The 14,706-nt window shown below is 51.4% G+C and overlaps 7 protein-coding genes across 7 annotated transcripts; 4 read left to right on the top strand and 3 right to left on the bottom strand.

Moving 5' to 3' along the window:
• The first annotated feature begins 265 nt into the window (after positions 1-265).
• On the top strand, positions 266-1,159 carry BDW74DRAFT_115371 (uncharacterized protein). The gene is made up of 2 exons (XM_073721892.1): positions 266-726; positions 795-1,159. The coding sequence occupies exons 1-2, from the start codon at positions 387-389 to the stop codon at positions 1,034-1,036; spliced, it is 582 nt and encodes a 193-aa protein (XP_073586785.1). The 5' UTR covers positions 266-386; the 3' UTR covers positions 1,037-1,159.
• On the bottom strand, positions 1,160-2,365 carry BDW74DRAFT_115372 (uncharacterized protein). Its single transcript, XM_073721893.1, has one exon. The coding sequence runs from the start codon at positions 2,114-2,116 to the stop codon at positions 1,283-1,285; it is 834 nt and encodes a 277-aa protein (XP_073586784.1). The 5' UTR covers positions 2,117-2,365; the 3' UTR covers positions 1,160-1,282.
• Positions 2,366-2,401: 36 nt separating this feature from the next.
• On the bottom strand, positions 2,402-4,406 carry sik1 (snoRNP complex protein NOP56). Its single transcript, XM_073723723.1, has 3 exons — positions 4,079-4,406; positions 2,906-4,025; positions 2,402-2,851 (listed from the first exon to the last, which is right to left on the bottom strand). The coding sequence occupies exons 1-3, from the start codon at positions 4,240-4,242 to the stop codon at positions 2,606-2,608; spliced, it is 1,530 nt and encodes a 509-aa protein (XP_073586783.1). The 5' UTR covers positions 4,243-4,406; the 3' UTR covers positions 2,402-2,605.
• Positions 4,407-4,510: 104 nt separating this feature from the next.
• BDW74DRAFT_148515 (chaperonin-containing T-complex subunit CCT6) lies at positions 4,511-6,773 on the top strand. The gene is made up of 7 exons (XM_073723722.1): positions 4,511-4,660; positions 4,710-4,804; positions 4,854-4,875; positions 4,932-4,973; positions 5,029-5,049; positions 5,099-5,272; positions 5,327-6,773. The coding sequence occupies exons 1-7, from the start codon at positions 4,619-4,621 to the stop codon at positions 6,548-6,550; spliced, it is 1,620 nt and encodes a 539-aa protein (XP_073586782.1). The 5' UTR covers positions 4,511-4,618; the 3' UTR covers positions 6,551-6,773.
• A 10-nt stretch (positions 6,774-6,783) lies between these two features.
• BDW74DRAFT_148513 (putative histone acetyltransferase (MysT1)) lies at positions 6,784-8,465 on the bottom strand. Its single transcript, XM_073723721.1, has one exon. The coding sequence runs from the start codon at positions 8,018-8,020 to the stop codon at positions 6,917-6,919; it is 1,104 nt and encodes a 367-aa protein (XP_073586781.1). The 5' UTR covers positions 8,021-8,465; the 3' UTR covers positions 6,784-6,916.
• Positions 8,466-8,625: 160 nt separating this feature from the next.
• BDW74DRAFT_148512 (RNA recognition motif domain-containing protein) lies at positions 8,626-11,799 on the top strand. The gene is made up of 2 exons (XM_073723720.1): positions 8,626-9,253; positions 9,307-11,799. The coding sequence occupies exons 1-2, from the start codon at positions 9,029-9,031 to the stop codon at positions 11,674-11,676; spliced, it is 2,595 nt and encodes an 864-aa protein (XP_073586780.1). The 5' UTR covers positions 8,626-9,028; the 3' UTR covers positions 11,677-11,799.
• Positions 11,800-12,428: 629 nt separating this feature from the next.
• Positions 12,429-14,626, top strand: BDW74DRAFT_115313 (uncharacterized protein). Its single transcript, XM_073721891.1, has 8 exons — positions 12,429-12,796; positions 12,858-13,048; positions 13,100-13,175; positions 13,227-13,314; positions 13,366-13,459; positions 13,519-13,586; positions 13,645-14,107; positions 14,167-14,626. The coding sequence occupies exons 1-8, from the start codon at positions 12,530-12,532 to the stop codon at positions 14,495-14,497; spliced, it is 1,578 nt and encodes a 525-aa protein (XP_073586779.1). The 5' UTR covers positions 12,429-12,529; the 3' UTR covers positions 14,498-14,626.
• Positions 14,627-14,706: the final 80 nt, after the last annotated feature.

Raw genomic sequence — 14,706 nt, 5'->3', positions numbered from 1 at the left:
CTGCTATACTGAAAGTGAAAGTTGGTGGGACATCGAACGGATATGGACGACGGAGACGCCTAGTTTCTTGCCTTGGGCTCGAGAGTCTTGATTATGGCGAAATGAGCAAGTGATTAGTATTCAAGATCTCATGGGTCTCGATTTCGCCCGACCAATGCAGAACCCATCTAAGGGCTCCGCGGCAAGGCCGACGCGTTCGCGTTCTACTATACGCGTCTATTTTGATTGGCTGAAGTAGCTGACCGCCGGCTAGATTGGATCTCAAGGAACGGCCTCTAAGTATACGGAACAACTTTATTTCCGAGATATCATGATCTTTGCCCAAAAAGGTGAGCAATGTATCAACCCGCTTGACCTACTTGCGCCAATCAGCAGCACAATCCAACATGGCAGACGATTCACGAGAGCCGACGAAACCTAGCGAAGTCACTGGCGCAACTGAACAAACCTCCGGGCTCCCGCCGCAACCAAAAACCAAGTATGAGCTTCCGAAGTCGCAAGTTGGGAAGCTATGGGACGCCTTTGGCAACCCAGAGGACCAGGTGAACATGCTTCCCACGGCGCATGGGAAGAATGCCCACGATAATTCGCTTACGGAAGCTTGGAAGACATTTGATCTGAATAAGAATGCATCCACCTTCTATAAGACGTCGTGTGGACGATCGTCTCTGCTCTACGGAATTGGCGCCGCGTTCGGCATTGGAGGGGTGAGGGGTGTTTTGGGAGGTAAGTCTACCTGGTCATCTTTCCTTTTCCAAGCGGAGTAATCCAGAACTGATTTAAATCCTTTACAGGAATCCGCTCTATTCCGTCGGCATGTAATTATGCAGCTGGCGCCTTCGTGGTTACGGCGCTCGCATCCTTTGAATTCTGTCGGTATAGTCGCATACAAGAGTTGGATAATATGAAGCAAGCTGTGCAGATGATGCAGGAGCTGAAGCTCAAGAAGCAACGAGAGAAGGAGGAAAGGGCGGCGGCGGAGGCTGCTCGTTTAGCAGAAGAAGAACGAAAACGCAAGAGTTGGAAGTTCTGGTAGAACTTGTGCATATTTTGGGAGTCATATGGAGTTTGACCCATGTTGTATATTATGGAGGTCGGGTTGTACTTTTATTGTATATAAATCCTTGTTTTCCTGAACGCCAATTTGCCCAACTCATTACTCAAGAAGCCTCCTATTAATGTCTCGTTTAACGCCGCTGTCGTTTGCATAATGTGCTCCATGAACAAGAATCACTGCCCGCTGAAATAAAGTATCGTCGTAAAAGTCCCGATAATGATGGGTTCAGATGTCGAATTTGACCTTCTTTTGTATGCCGCCTGAGTGGACCGTTCGCAACTTATCCATGCTGTCGCCAACCCGGCGCTCTCTTCGTCTCTCTCGCGCTTCTCTTGCTTCTCGATTTTTCCATTCCGCAACCTGCTTTTTTCTCTTCTGCGACCGAGCCCAGGCTATTGCCGCGGTAGGCTTGAAGCCTATACCGTTTATGCCATAGCCATCGTCGTCTGGATCGGTCGGGTTATGACCGGTTATTTCAGAGTCGCTCCAGGTAAGCAAATCCTCGACCTTGGTCCCAGGAGGCGATGGCGATCGGCTCCGATTGCGAACTTTAGCGGGCCCAAAATCAATTTTTCTCTTTCGCGGGCTTATAGAGGATTGCCTCACGGTGTTCACGGGCGTTTCTGGAACTTCGGGCTGAGATTCGGCGCTTGCGGTCGGGGTTGGAGTAGGAGCACGGTCGATTAGCGAAGGAGAAAGGCGCTCTGTAGCTTCAGAAGAGTCCAATTCGCGCATGTCATGAGAGCCATGAAGATGTGAATTGTTGAAAAGACCGTTTGTCTGCAGAAAGGGTATAAAAGTGGTTTGGTGGAGACCGCGATCGGGGAGCTGGTGGTGGAAATCGCCCCGTATTGCTAGACCAGCTAGGTGGCCAGCCACCACGGCTCCAGGGCTATATCTTCCCTGGTCCTCCCAGTCGCGGACTTTGGCTTCTTGAGGGCTAACGATGGATGGACTAGATGCCGGCGAGGTGGGCTGACTGAGGTTGCTGAAAGCTTCTGGCGATCCTCGTTCGAGAAACGAGGTGCTCGTAAGTAATGATAATTCCGATGCCATCATCGTCGCGGGGCTGAGTCTGCTCTGATTGAGGGGTATAGACAGTGGTAAGTCTGCTGTTTGAGCAAGATTCCCACTCCTACGAGCGTCTTATGATGATAAATGACAAAGACATCATTAAAAGACTCAACGGAAGGTGGATGGGAGTGATTGTGCCATTGTGCTGGCAGTGAAGGAGAGAGGCAGGCACGCTTAGTTGGGAGGCCTCCCTTGTAGGTGAGGGGATGGCCGCTTTCCCGTCGGAGAAGGTTCCAGGCACTCAGCAGATCTCTGTAAGTGAGACAAAAGTAGAAGATTGAAATGTGATATTCTGTAACTAGAACCCAAGTTTTGAAAGGCATCGGCCTTGATCACATAATTTACAGAGATAAAGCCCGTCAGATCGTGAAGGAGCAAACTGGAACAAAACAACAAATAAACCAAAATAGCGAACAATGCAACCGTACAACGCCGCGAGAAGACGCCCTCCCGTTTCAAGAAATAGTAGTGGCTTTAGACCTTCTTCTTCTTCTTGGAAGGCTCTGCATCAGTGTCGTGCTTCCGCTTCTTCTTGTCCGATTCGCCTCCTTCAGACTTGCGCTTTTTCTTCTTATCCTCCTTCTCGCCCTTGTCTTTCTTTTCCTTCTTGTCCTTCTTATCCTTCTTCACCTTCTTCTCGACATCGGCATCCTTCATCTCGGCGTCGCTGTCGTCGCCATCAACGTCCATACCGGCCAAGACGGCATCCATGGCGTTTTTCTAATAGCAGTTAGTTGTCTACCTACGTAGTAATTGCGGACACAAGAAACATACCATGGCAACCTCGTTCTTGGTAGGAGCGGCACCAGTCGCGTAGAATTCGAGACGCTCTTCGACCTGCTTCTTGAGAGCATCACCATACTTGGTTGTAGGAGTTTCACTGAAGTTGTCGATTCGGGAAGCAATGGAACATTTGTTGGCCAAGAAACGAGAGATGCGACCCTTGTTCTTAGGACCAGCCCTGCCGATGAAGGAAGAGTGGTACAGGAGACCGTACTTGGGGGTGTTACCCTTGGTCTTCAGTGCTCGGAAAAGAGCCTTCTCAGCACCCAAGATCTGGACAGTGGAGGCGGGGTACTTGGAGAGGTTGGTCAAGCTTCCAGCGTGCGAGATGAGACGAGCGCCGACAATGTCGCCGATAAGGGCAGCAAGGTTGGGAGCGACCACGTTCATCTTAGAAACCAGGTAGGAGTGGAGAGACTTGCGGTACTTGGAAAGGCTGACGACTCGTTGCGCGAAAGCGATGACGTTTTCCATGTCGGACTCTGAAATATCCTGGCCCATACTGCGCTTCGCAGCGTCGATGATGCTCTGGGCAACACCCTCATCATCCTCAACAAGGGCTGCAATGTCATGCAGGCTCTCGTCAGTCAGGGTCTTCTTGTCCTTAATGAACAGGGCGAGCTGGGCGTAGCGCTGGTTGTCCGACACGATCTTGATGAGTTCGGGGAAGTGCCAAGAGTACCACTCGCGCACCCTCATGGAGAAGGTGTTGATGGCCTTGTCGAGCTGGTCAAGGATAGCAATAGCCTGGATGATGTGGTTGTCGTCGCGCTGAACTGAGAACTTGACCTTAGCACGCGAGTAGGCGTGACCAAGACCGAGCTGGGCAGTGTCCATGTCTCCCTCCCGCAGTTGCTTCAGCAGCTTGCCGGCGTGCAGCCTAACTCCACGGAGCATATCTTGAACGACTTCGCTAGTGTCACCGGTTTCGCAGTCGACGAAAGAAAAGGCGGACTTGATGCTGGTAGCCAAGTTCCTATCCGCGAGTCCCAGCACAATGTTCTTCTTCTTGCTCGGCTTAGGCAGGTTCATTTCGAGGAAAGAAATAAGCGTCTCAGAAGCGACACCTTCTGAGATGTCGTTGATCTCGCTCAGGGCCTGCTTGTTGTTCCTACGTTGGGGTTAGTCGCGGACCGCACATGAGCCAAGGGCCATAGAGCATACTCAAAAGGCAAGAAACTGGAAAGCTGGACCATCTTGCCAAACTTCGCCAGGTCGTTGACACCCTCCTGAACCTCCTTCAGGTTATGTCCCACGGTATCTCCCTTGTGGGCGACTTTGAAGAGCGAGTAGCCCATAGGACCCTCGAAAAGGATGAAGTCAGCCATTGCGAGTGGGTGAAAATCTATAGCACTATAAATGTAGCACTTCCAAGCGTTATAAATCGATCCCCCTTCGACTTTGGCGGAACTTTGAGGCTGAAAACCTGCTGTCGGCCGGCGTGGGAATTGACAAAAGTGCCTGAAGGGTAGATTTGCAGAGTCGAACCGCCGGAGCTCTTTTTTTTTCACAGCCGGCGCTAGTAAGAATCCCGAATGTGGGCTTTTTGCCAAAACCACCGGGCTCACCGCATTCGACGGGAAACGCTACGGGGTGTGCGGCTACACTTTCGCAGCAGCAAGCTCCTTTTCCTTCGTTGCTAGTCTTTTGATCTTTGATCGTTTCCCCGGATATATCTGCTCGTTGTATATTTCTTCTGCAGATATGTCGGCAACCCAGCTGCTCAACCCCAAAGCGGAGTCGAGGGTATGGAGAAATGCCCCTCAGTAATTGTGCAGAGACTAACAGAGTACAGCGGAGAGCGGAGGCCTTGAAGGTCAACATCAGCGCTGGTGAGGGTCTTCAGGATGTCCTGAAGTCTAACCTTGGTCCATCGGGGACCTTGAAGATGTATGTCTCCGAGCTCCAGTTACAGATGTTCTAAGCTAATTATTGTCAGGCTCGTGGACGGTGCCGGTGGTGTACGAACTATCCATGCCATTGAAACAGTAACGGTCTCTGACGGTGCTACAAACAGATCAAGCTGACCAAGGATGGAAATGTTCTGTTGCGCGAGATGGTAAGCTGACTCTTTACCGGAGACCTGTGGACGATGAAGTAACTAACGATCACAGCAAATCCAAAACCCCACCGCCGTAAGACCTCACCCTCCCCTGCGACGATGCTTCATATTGACTCCACAAGGTTATGATTGCCCGCGCTGCGACTGCTCAGGATGATATCACAGGTGATGGAACGACATCGGTTGTGTTGCTGGTCGGAGAGCTCCTGAGGCAGGCGGATCGTCACATTTCGGAAGGACTGCACCCCCGAGTCATCACGGATGGTTACGAGATTGCAAAGAACGAGGCTCTGAAGGTAAGAGTGGTATAAATTTCCATCTGGTACAGCGCTGATTATGCTGGCGAACAGTTCCTCGACCAATTCAAGATTGAACGGGCGATCGATCGCGAACTCCTTCTTTCCGTCGCTCGAACCTCCCTTAGCACGAAGCTGAACAGCGCGCTCGCCGAGAAGCTTACTCCTGATATTGTCGATGCCGTACTTGCTATTCACCGAGCTCCGGAGAAGCCCGACCTGCACATGGTTGAGATCATGACAATGCAGCACCGCAGTTCTTCCGACACACAGCTTATCCGTGGTCTTGCTCTGGACCACGGCGCCCGACACCCCGATATGCCGAAGCGCGTCGAAAACGCCTTTATCCTTACTCTTAATGTCAGTCTCGAGTACGAAAAGTCAGAGATCAACTCGGGATTCTACTATTCATCCGCCGAGCAGAGGGACAAACTGGTGGAGAGCGAGCGCAAATTCGTGGACGCGAAGCTACAGAAGATTGTCGAACTCAAGAAGCAGGTCTGCGGTGATGACCCTAAGAAGGGCTTTGTTCTTATCAACCAGAAGGGTATCGACCCTCTGAGTCTGGATGTCTTGGTGAAGAACGGAATCATGGCGCTTCGGAGAGCCAAGCGAAGGAACATGGAGCGTCTTCAGCTTATTTGCGGAGGTATCGCTCAAAACAGTGTTGAGGACCTTACCCCTGATGTTCTTGGGTGGGCCGGTCTTGTCTATGAGCACCAACTTGGTGAGGAGAAGTACACATTCGTCGAGGAGGTCAAGGACCCGAAGTCCGTTACTATCCTCATCAAGGGCCCCAACGGACACACCATCGCACAGGTCAAGGATGCAGTCCGAGATGGTCTTCGATCAGTGTACAACACCATCGTTGATGGATGCGTTATTCCTGGTGCGGGAGCGTTCCAAGTCGCCTGCCATGCTCACCTCACGTCGGACAGCTTCCGCAAGACCGTCAAGGGCAAGGCTAGATGGGGTGTCGAGGCCTTCGCCGACGCTCTTCTTATTATTCCCAAGACCCTTGCCGATAATTCTGGACACGACATCCAGGATTCCCTGGCTCTGCTGCAGGAGGAGCGGGCGGAGGGCAACGTTGTTGGCCTGGACCTGACTACGGGAGAGCCCATGGACCCCGTGCAGGAGGGTGTCTTTGATTCTTTCCGCGTTCTGCGGAACTGCGTCGCTTCCAGTACAGGTATCGCCTCTAACCTGCTGCTCTGTGATGAGCTCCTGAAGGCTAGGCAGATGGGTAAATCGGGTGGACCCGGAGGCATGGAGTAAGGAATTCACATACAAAATATAGATGAAAGAATCATACCATTTGGGGGCCGTATCTTAGCAGCTTCTGCCTAAAATGTACTGGATATCTTCAAATATGGGTAACTAATACCATCAATTTAATTCCTATACGACCATTGCTGTTGCCTACCTATATCATTAGAGTATCCAGTTGCACGTGGACTGGATATATTGTTGCCCTAGCTCTAGCAAGCGTGGATATATAATCACTAGTTATAGAGTTCATTGAATATCGGTGGAGCTTTTCAACAAGAATATATACAGACTGCTAGGTAATTGAGCTGCCTACTGCATATAAGGATCAACACTGGAGAGGGGTATCCAACAAGAAGCACAAACGCAAAGCCACTATTCTTCCTCTTCGCTATCTGAGATCACCAATTCCCGATTTTTAGTATGCTCCGACTGGCTCAGGCAGAAGCCATCTTCCCGAACGGGGTCTCGTATACTGACTGTATGGGCTGTAGCCCACTCCAGAACCTTGGACCGTCGAATGACAACTGGAATCGCCTCGCTCTCCCCCGAGCCCGACTGCGTCCCCTTGCGTGTCTTTGAGGGTGTCGCGGGCTCGACGGCGCCCAGGCCACGGAGTGCGGTGATGACATCCTCCGTCAGCATGCCTGTAGCCTGGCCGATTTCCTGAACCGTCATGAGTTCGTGCGGGTGTTTCTTGCGGCCTCGATTAGAGGCCGGCTTTTGCGATTTCGAGTCGTCGGAGTGCGCCGCTGTCGCTCCAACCGCCGCCTCGTTGCTGTCTGAAGACGAGCGCAAAAGGAGATGCCTGGCTATCCGTTCCTCCCAGAACCGGCCGTAACTCCTGCTTCCCATCTCGCTGAGTGGTTTCTCGGGGCCCCCGATTAGGCTGCTATCCCGCTCCCACCGGCTAATTTTATAGCTTACTCCCATCAATAGTTTTCCCAGCTGTTTATGTTGGTATGGCGGGAAGACAAGAATGCAGGCTAGGTTATTCGCGTCCCAGGAGAGCTTCTCTTTTGAGAAGAATCCGAGGATATGGTAGGTCTCGTTTGGGCCATTGTCGCTATTATTCGGATCGGTGAAGACGAGGATATAGTAGAGGAAGGATACGACGTCAAAGAAGACAGATTTATGGTCAAGGAAGAGCTTCGCAAAGAGCGAGAGATTCTGGCCGAACAGTTTGTGGTCTGCGCCGTCGACTTCCCAGATGGAGTAGCCCGCATGGTCGTAGACTTTGATTCCGGGAGGCGTTGTCCGATGCGGACAGTGTCTCGTATGACTCGCATGTGTGTTTATGTCGCAGGAGTACCGAAAGCACCAGCGACAGACATAGAGGGTGTCCGTATCTTTGCTCACGAGTTCTTCGGGGTATATGGACTGGTACCACGTATGAAAGCGCAGGTTGCCGAGAACGACATGCTGGACGTTGCGGGTCAAGGATTGCGCTTGGGGGTCTTCGGTGGTGGCCATGGGCATGTATTGAGCTGCGGCAAGCTTGCGAGGCGAATCGTTGCCGGTTTATCACGCGTTAGGCAGGTTCGAGTATAGTATGTCCCGGGCTTGGGGTGAGGACGCGTCGAAGGAATCGCTCTGCGAGGAGGCCATTGGCGATTGATCTCAAAGGCCTATTTCCTGACAAGTCCGCAGTTAATGTCAGAATCAATATGCCCTGATTGAATAGGGCATGGTTGTTTTCTGGTGTCTCTCCGATAAAAGTTGAGATGCGATGCGACCCGGTAGTACCGTAAGTGTTGTTGCTGCTTTAGTGTTTGTCACGTGCTGTACCAATCTATACAAAGACAGCGGGCTTGCCTAAGGACAAAAAAGCTCAAGAATTGGATAATTTGATTTGAAGGCCGCAACAATCTCTGCTAGTAACAACGCCTATATTGGAGGCTGGAGCCAGGCCGTGGCCAGTCCATTCGCACACTGTATCATCCTTTGAGCCTTCCAGGCACCTGCAAAACAATATATTTAGCACAGAATCAGTGATGATCATTTGATCCACCTGCGACCAATAAATACGCGGGGTACATCCAATCACGGTGGACTATCAAAGCTTCGAATGCACTGGACTCAAGAGACCCTTCCGCCGGTTTCAAGCTCCCGAAAGCTCCAACGCAACTTATCTCGTTGCCTGGATCCCCTTTATCACACTCTTGTACTACTATGACCGATAATTACTACCTCGTATATCCAAAATTCGCCCCCTCTGACGCCTGACGGAAGCTTTGAAAGACAAACTCCGAGGCTGGATTTGATAGGTCTGCCGATATCACAGGCAGCAGCCGTCGTATCCCCAGCGCCACCCTCTCCTCTTACAAGCTCCATTCCTCTTCTCTTTTAGAGACATCTCCCTCCTTCTCATCGTCTTTTTCATTATTTCATCATTGTTTGCCATCGTTCTGCTGGCATCTTCAGTCGTTGTCTTCTCTCCTTTACCCGCAGCCAAGTGGCCATACGTGGGCCCGTCATACTTTTAACATGCTTAAACCGTTTCTGATAAGGGACTTCCACGAGGATTCTCCATCAAACGATGTTATTGAAGACACCGCATCTGATCTGTACAATGCCACCGATGTGAGCGTGGGTCCTCAGCGACGAGATGGACTTGTGCAGTTGGCCGCAGCAGATTACGATGAAATCGCCTATATACATCCCCAAGCTCGCTTGTCTTATCTAGATGATGACGATGGAGATATCATCACGGCAAGTGCCTTGATCAGCAAACATTCTTTCTTGCATTTGCTGATAGGTTTTAGGTCGGCTCATCCCTCGAGCTCGCCCAGCGCCTTGACGAACCGCCTACCCAAAATCCCGATGCAGATTTCCCATCGACCATACATCTATTCGACATCAGACGAAGAAAGTCGGTCATAGATCTCTGGAAACGGTATGAATACAACGAGCGCCAGCAGGTCCCGGAATTACCGGATACAGATGTCGCTGCGATGGACTCGGATCAACGTCCAGCAACATCCCAAGTTGAACAACCTGATACTAGTCGTGATCAGATGTCGCAAGTTGAGGATGACAGGACGAACCGGGCTGAAGACGAGACATCTGACTCTTTTCTTTCTGCTTTCGAAACGGAGATGGCCAGGTTGATGAACGAATCGCAGCGTCCGGAAATCAACGCCTCTGAGAGCACCTCTTCGCCAAGGACAGCACAGGCCGAATCGACCCCCAATGTCCCACGGGAGACGGCCGAAGCCTTTGCTTCTGCTCTACGTGGTCTCGTAGAAGTGGCAGAGATTATCAAATCCGGGGTGCTGTCCAGACTGCCCGAGCTGGAGAGACATTTGGACAACGCTCGAAGAAACATACCAAACGACCTCACAGACTCCATGCGAAACACACTCTTGGCTTTTGAGGAGCAGATCAAAACTATGCTAGCCACTCTTAACAACATACCAGAAACCATCAGGCGAGACAATTTACCAGTAAATGCTAATCTCTTCTCGGAGCTCCCTACACCGTACAGCGCTATGAACGGGTTGCGCGAAATGAGCGTCCAGCTTGGTGGAATGGGACAGACGCTGATGGATACCCTCGAATCTGGCATTCGAGGCGCTTTCCCAGGCCAGGCGGATAGCATATTCTCCAGCTTCCCAAGTTTCTCAGAGTCAACTACTCCGGCGGCGAACGCACCCAATAATGGGCCAGAGGGTGCCTCTCGTCAGCAAGATAATCCAGCTTCCGGCCAGACACCACCAGGCAATTTCACGGCTTCTCCAATTCAGCAGTCAGCAACCGCTCCAAACCCGGCTTCAAATTCCCAGCTACCTACGTCTCTTCATCCTTTTTGGGGTCCTACTCAGCTCCCATACATGCCTCCTTTAGGCTGGCCGACATCTTCGTCTGGCTTTGGCCTGGCACCTTCCGCCGCAATTCGAGGCCCTGACACTGCAGCTGAATTACTTCAAACTCACTTTAATCAATTGGAGCCATCTAGTCACGAGTCCCACCCATCACGATCATTGTTCATTGGTAATATCGGATTCAACGTAACCGAGGCGATGGTCAAGGACGTGTTTCTGTCTAAAGGTCTCGAGGTTGTCGTGAATCTCCCGCTAGATTCCAAGAGTGGAAAGCATGCAGGGTTTGGCTATCTCAGTTTCATATCGGATGAAAATTCCACGAGGGCAATGAAGGAATTGCAAGGGACAGTTATAGATGGACATCGCATCAATCTTGAATATGTCGACCATGCCCCTATCACAGAGGTGCTGTCCCAGGAGTCTGAGGGATCAAATCCCATGACGGCTTCCTTTACACAGGCGTCGGGTGTTGTTCATCTTGATGATGCCGATAATACTCCCGTCTTTCTGCCGAGCAACAACACTGATCCGGAGGTACGCCATAAGACGGTACATGACATGCTGCTTGCTCAAACCGAAGCCCGTTTCCCGCCTGTATCTCAACTAGATGCACACATGCTGGCTGGACAGTCCTCTGGTGCAAGTCAACCAAACTCGTCTTCGAACACTACAAATCCAGGAGACCCTCGGACAGCCGCTGGGGAGGCTGCTAGAGGTCCCGTCAATCCATATGAGCCTTACCCCGGCGCTTTTTCACCGAATCCAATCTACTGGTCTCATGCTGCGCCCCCAGCAAGCCCTCAGCCTCCTATCATCCACCACCAACGTCCTCATGCCCCACACCATTTGCGCCTCAATCCTCATTACCAAACTCCTTGGGGTCTCTACCGAGCAACCACCATAAGGGAGCCAGAGACACACCGAAGATCCTTCGATCCTTTTGAGCCTCAGCCCGGGTTGAGACGACGAGCCACTGAACGCCACTCTCTTCGTGGTCCACGGCCCCCTAGGGGTCCTCGCCATCGAGCGTCCTTTCATCATCCATTCGAGCCAACTCCAGACCAGCCACCGAACTTGAGCGCACATGATGAGGATCCAGAGTTGCAGGCACCCACGAGAGGATCCAGGAAAGAACAGAAGCGACGTGCTCTCGAGGAGTGCGTTTCCGCTTTGGTTGACATGGGATACGGAGGTGAAGAAAATGGCGGCCGGCAACGATTGGAAATATATGCAGCCGCAGCCAAGGGCGAGCTGGCCGAGGCAGTCGACATGATTGAAGAAGAACGCAAGGCTTACGAACAGCGCGAGTAATCGGTTCGATGTGATATTGTTGGTTTCCATCCGTTTTGGCGTCGTGTTGAAAATGTTTATATATTCTGACAGTCTGAATGTACACTCTCCCTAAGCAAATTGGACATCTCCATATTCTCTGGATAACCAGTGTCAAGACTTCTTTTTTGTTGCTTTACGTCTTTAGTTCCACGGCTAGTGCAATAATGGCCGCGTCTCAAAACCACTGGGGTAGATACGACCTTTTAGACATTCCCGAGATCCCTATCGTCCTACACACACCAACCACCGTGTTAATTTCACCCATCGACCACACAAAACCCAGCGATGGCTAAGAAGATAGACTCCTGCTAATCTATCAGGTCGAAATAAAAAGCATACATGCTTACCATATACGCACAGCTGCCCATCATGCTGCAGATGCCTCGGCGTGGGGGTGGACCAGGTGACTGCAATCTCTCGACACGAGATGCGATACTAGATGCTAACTACTCAACAGAGAGAGGTCGACCTACGCTGTCCGATAGTCTCTTGTCTATGTAGGCAGAAGGTCTGGCCAAGATAAACAGATAGAGTCACGCCTAGGACGCAGAATGGGTCTGCTTGAGATGAAATTTCACTAAACGAGTCTTTGCTGCCAGAGGGAACGTTCCTCGAGAGAACATGCGACATTCAGGCTGCAACGGGTATTGAAATCCAATCCTTTTACTTACGCGACCACAGGATCGAAGTATATGACCGTCTAGTATATCCAGGTTCCCCGCTCTTAAGCAAACAAGCGATTAAAGGGCATCAATAGCGACCAGGTCCGCGCTACACCATGTCTTCTGCTATTAACCTTTCTTGAGATTTTCCGGTCAGGGGACACTTCGCCATGGCTTCGGTTAAGGTAAACGATACCCTGGTATCGACAGCCGAGGCGGAACCGTCCTCAAGCCGCGATTTCACCTTCAAGACGGCGAAGCGTACGGGGAAAGATGCCGGTGTCATTACGGACGAGGCCGAGAACGAAATCAACCGCGAAGAGGTCCTCACCGCGCTGAATGCAGACGAAGAAAAAAGACTAATTCGCCGGGTGGACTGGCGCTTGGTGCCCATCCTGACGATGCTCTATCTGGTGAAGAAAATCGACGAGAACAACGTGAGCAAATACATCCTATATTGGCTGGGTGCTTAGAGCAAGGCTGACTTGACTGGCTCAGGCTTCCAATGCGCGCATCATGAACAAGGGCACTTATCGCAATATCATGACCCAGCTGGGGGTTACGTCTGATGATTACGGCATGATCACGGTTTTGTATACAGTGCCCTACATTGTGGCCGAGACGCCGTTCACGCTGCTTGTCAAGAAGGTCAGGCCATCCCGGTGGCAATCTAGAATCATGCTTAGCTGGTAAGTCTTCTGAGTATGGCTGTTGGGTGGTAATTCATAATGATCTCGAAGGGGCGTTGTCACGGCTTGCACAGCTGCCGTCACCAATCGGGCTGGCCTGTATGCAGTGCGTTTCATGCTCGGAGTGGTAAGATGCGACTGGAGACTTGTCGAGGAACAATGTCTGACACGGATCAAGACCGAAGCCTCAATGTATCCCACAATCGTTCTCCACCTTACGTACTGGTACCGACCTGATGAGATCGCAGTCCGGATGGTGTGGGTTTGTAAGTATACTGCCCGGTATCCTTCAGTTGAACATATCTGACAGTCACAAGATGTCGTTGGGAATACTGCTGGTATTATAGGCGGCCTTCTTGCGTATGCATTCCATAATATCTCCGGTGCCGGCAACATATCCGGCTGGCAATGGTATGCTTCAGAGCCATAAACATGAAACAAACTTCCATGATCGCTGACTCGGCGCGCAGGCTATTCATCGTCGAAGGTGCAGCAACAGTCCTGCTCTCATTCGTCGTCTTCGTCTTCCTGCCGGACTGTACGTTGACCACCTGCTGTAACCTGGTAGACCAGCCCTAACCCAGGCCCGGTTCCAGTCCCCGCAACAGCAAAATGGCTCTCGCCAACGGAGCGGGCATTCCTTCAAACGCGCCTGCCAGAAAACTCCCCGCGAGCCGCAGAGAAGGATTTCGACGTCAAGGAAATCATCACGAGCCTCCGCGACCGCAGACTATGGCTCTTCACGCTCATGTCAGCACTCATAACAAGTGGGAGCAGCGGCGTCAAGTTTTACCAGCCAACCATCATCGCGAACATGGGGTTCAGCGACATTGCAACGGCCCAAATCCTGAATATCCCCATGTCTGTCCTGGCCATCATCTTCATCATCCTCTGCGGGTACGGGTCCGACAGATACCCGCAGATCCCGCTCCCGGTTTTCCACATCGTCTGCACGGCTGTCATCATAGCCTGTTACTCTGTGCTGGTAGCGTACCCCAATGATATTGGTGTTTACATCGCCATGATGATTGGCAATGCAGCTGCCGGTGCACATGTTCCGTGAGTCTTCAGCCAATGCTTCAACTTTATACCTACTGTTTACTAACTAGATACGCCAGTATAAAATGGGCCTGGCGCGCGCAAACAATGACTGGAGCTACCGGGTCCGCGTTTGCGATAGCTTTCGTCGGAAGCTGCGGGCAGACCGGTGATGCGATCGGGCCACAAATGTTCAAGGAAAGCTATTCGCCACGGTACCAACTGCCATTCGGGCTCTCGATGGGTCTCATAGCTCTTTGCGGGCTGGTAATCGGTTACACATGGTGGGTCACCCGGCAGACAGAGCGTGACACGCGGATGCATAAGATTGCGAGGCGGAAGGCGAAGCGGAAGAATGAGACTGTGCTGGATGATGTCTCTGATCATGATCTGGAGAGAAGGTTGGTTTGATGGCTACTACGTCTTGCCTCGGGTGTCTCGTAATCACTGTAATTGCGGAAGACTTGGGATATCTGGAACATTGAAAGGACAGTAGTCCGAGATGTATAATATTGGCTGCCATATATCTTGAGTCAATGTGTTTGGAAGTAGAATAGTGCCAAGTCAAGACGAGTGTCTCCCTCGCAGCCAACAAAGTTACCTTAACCAAGTAATCTCCC

This window comes from Aspergillus multicolor (genome assembly GCF_047715735.1).
Source record: "Aspergillus multicolor strain CBS 133.54 unplaced genomic scaffold BDW74scaffold_5, whole genome shotgun sequence".
Classification (NCBI taxonomy): Eukaryota; Fungi; Ascomycota; class Eurotiomycetes; order Eurotiales; family Aspergillaceae; genus Aspergillus; species Aspergillus multicolor.
The sequence above is the reverse complement of the archived record's forward strand: the minus strand, read 5'-3'. Positions and strand labels throughout refer to the sequence as shown.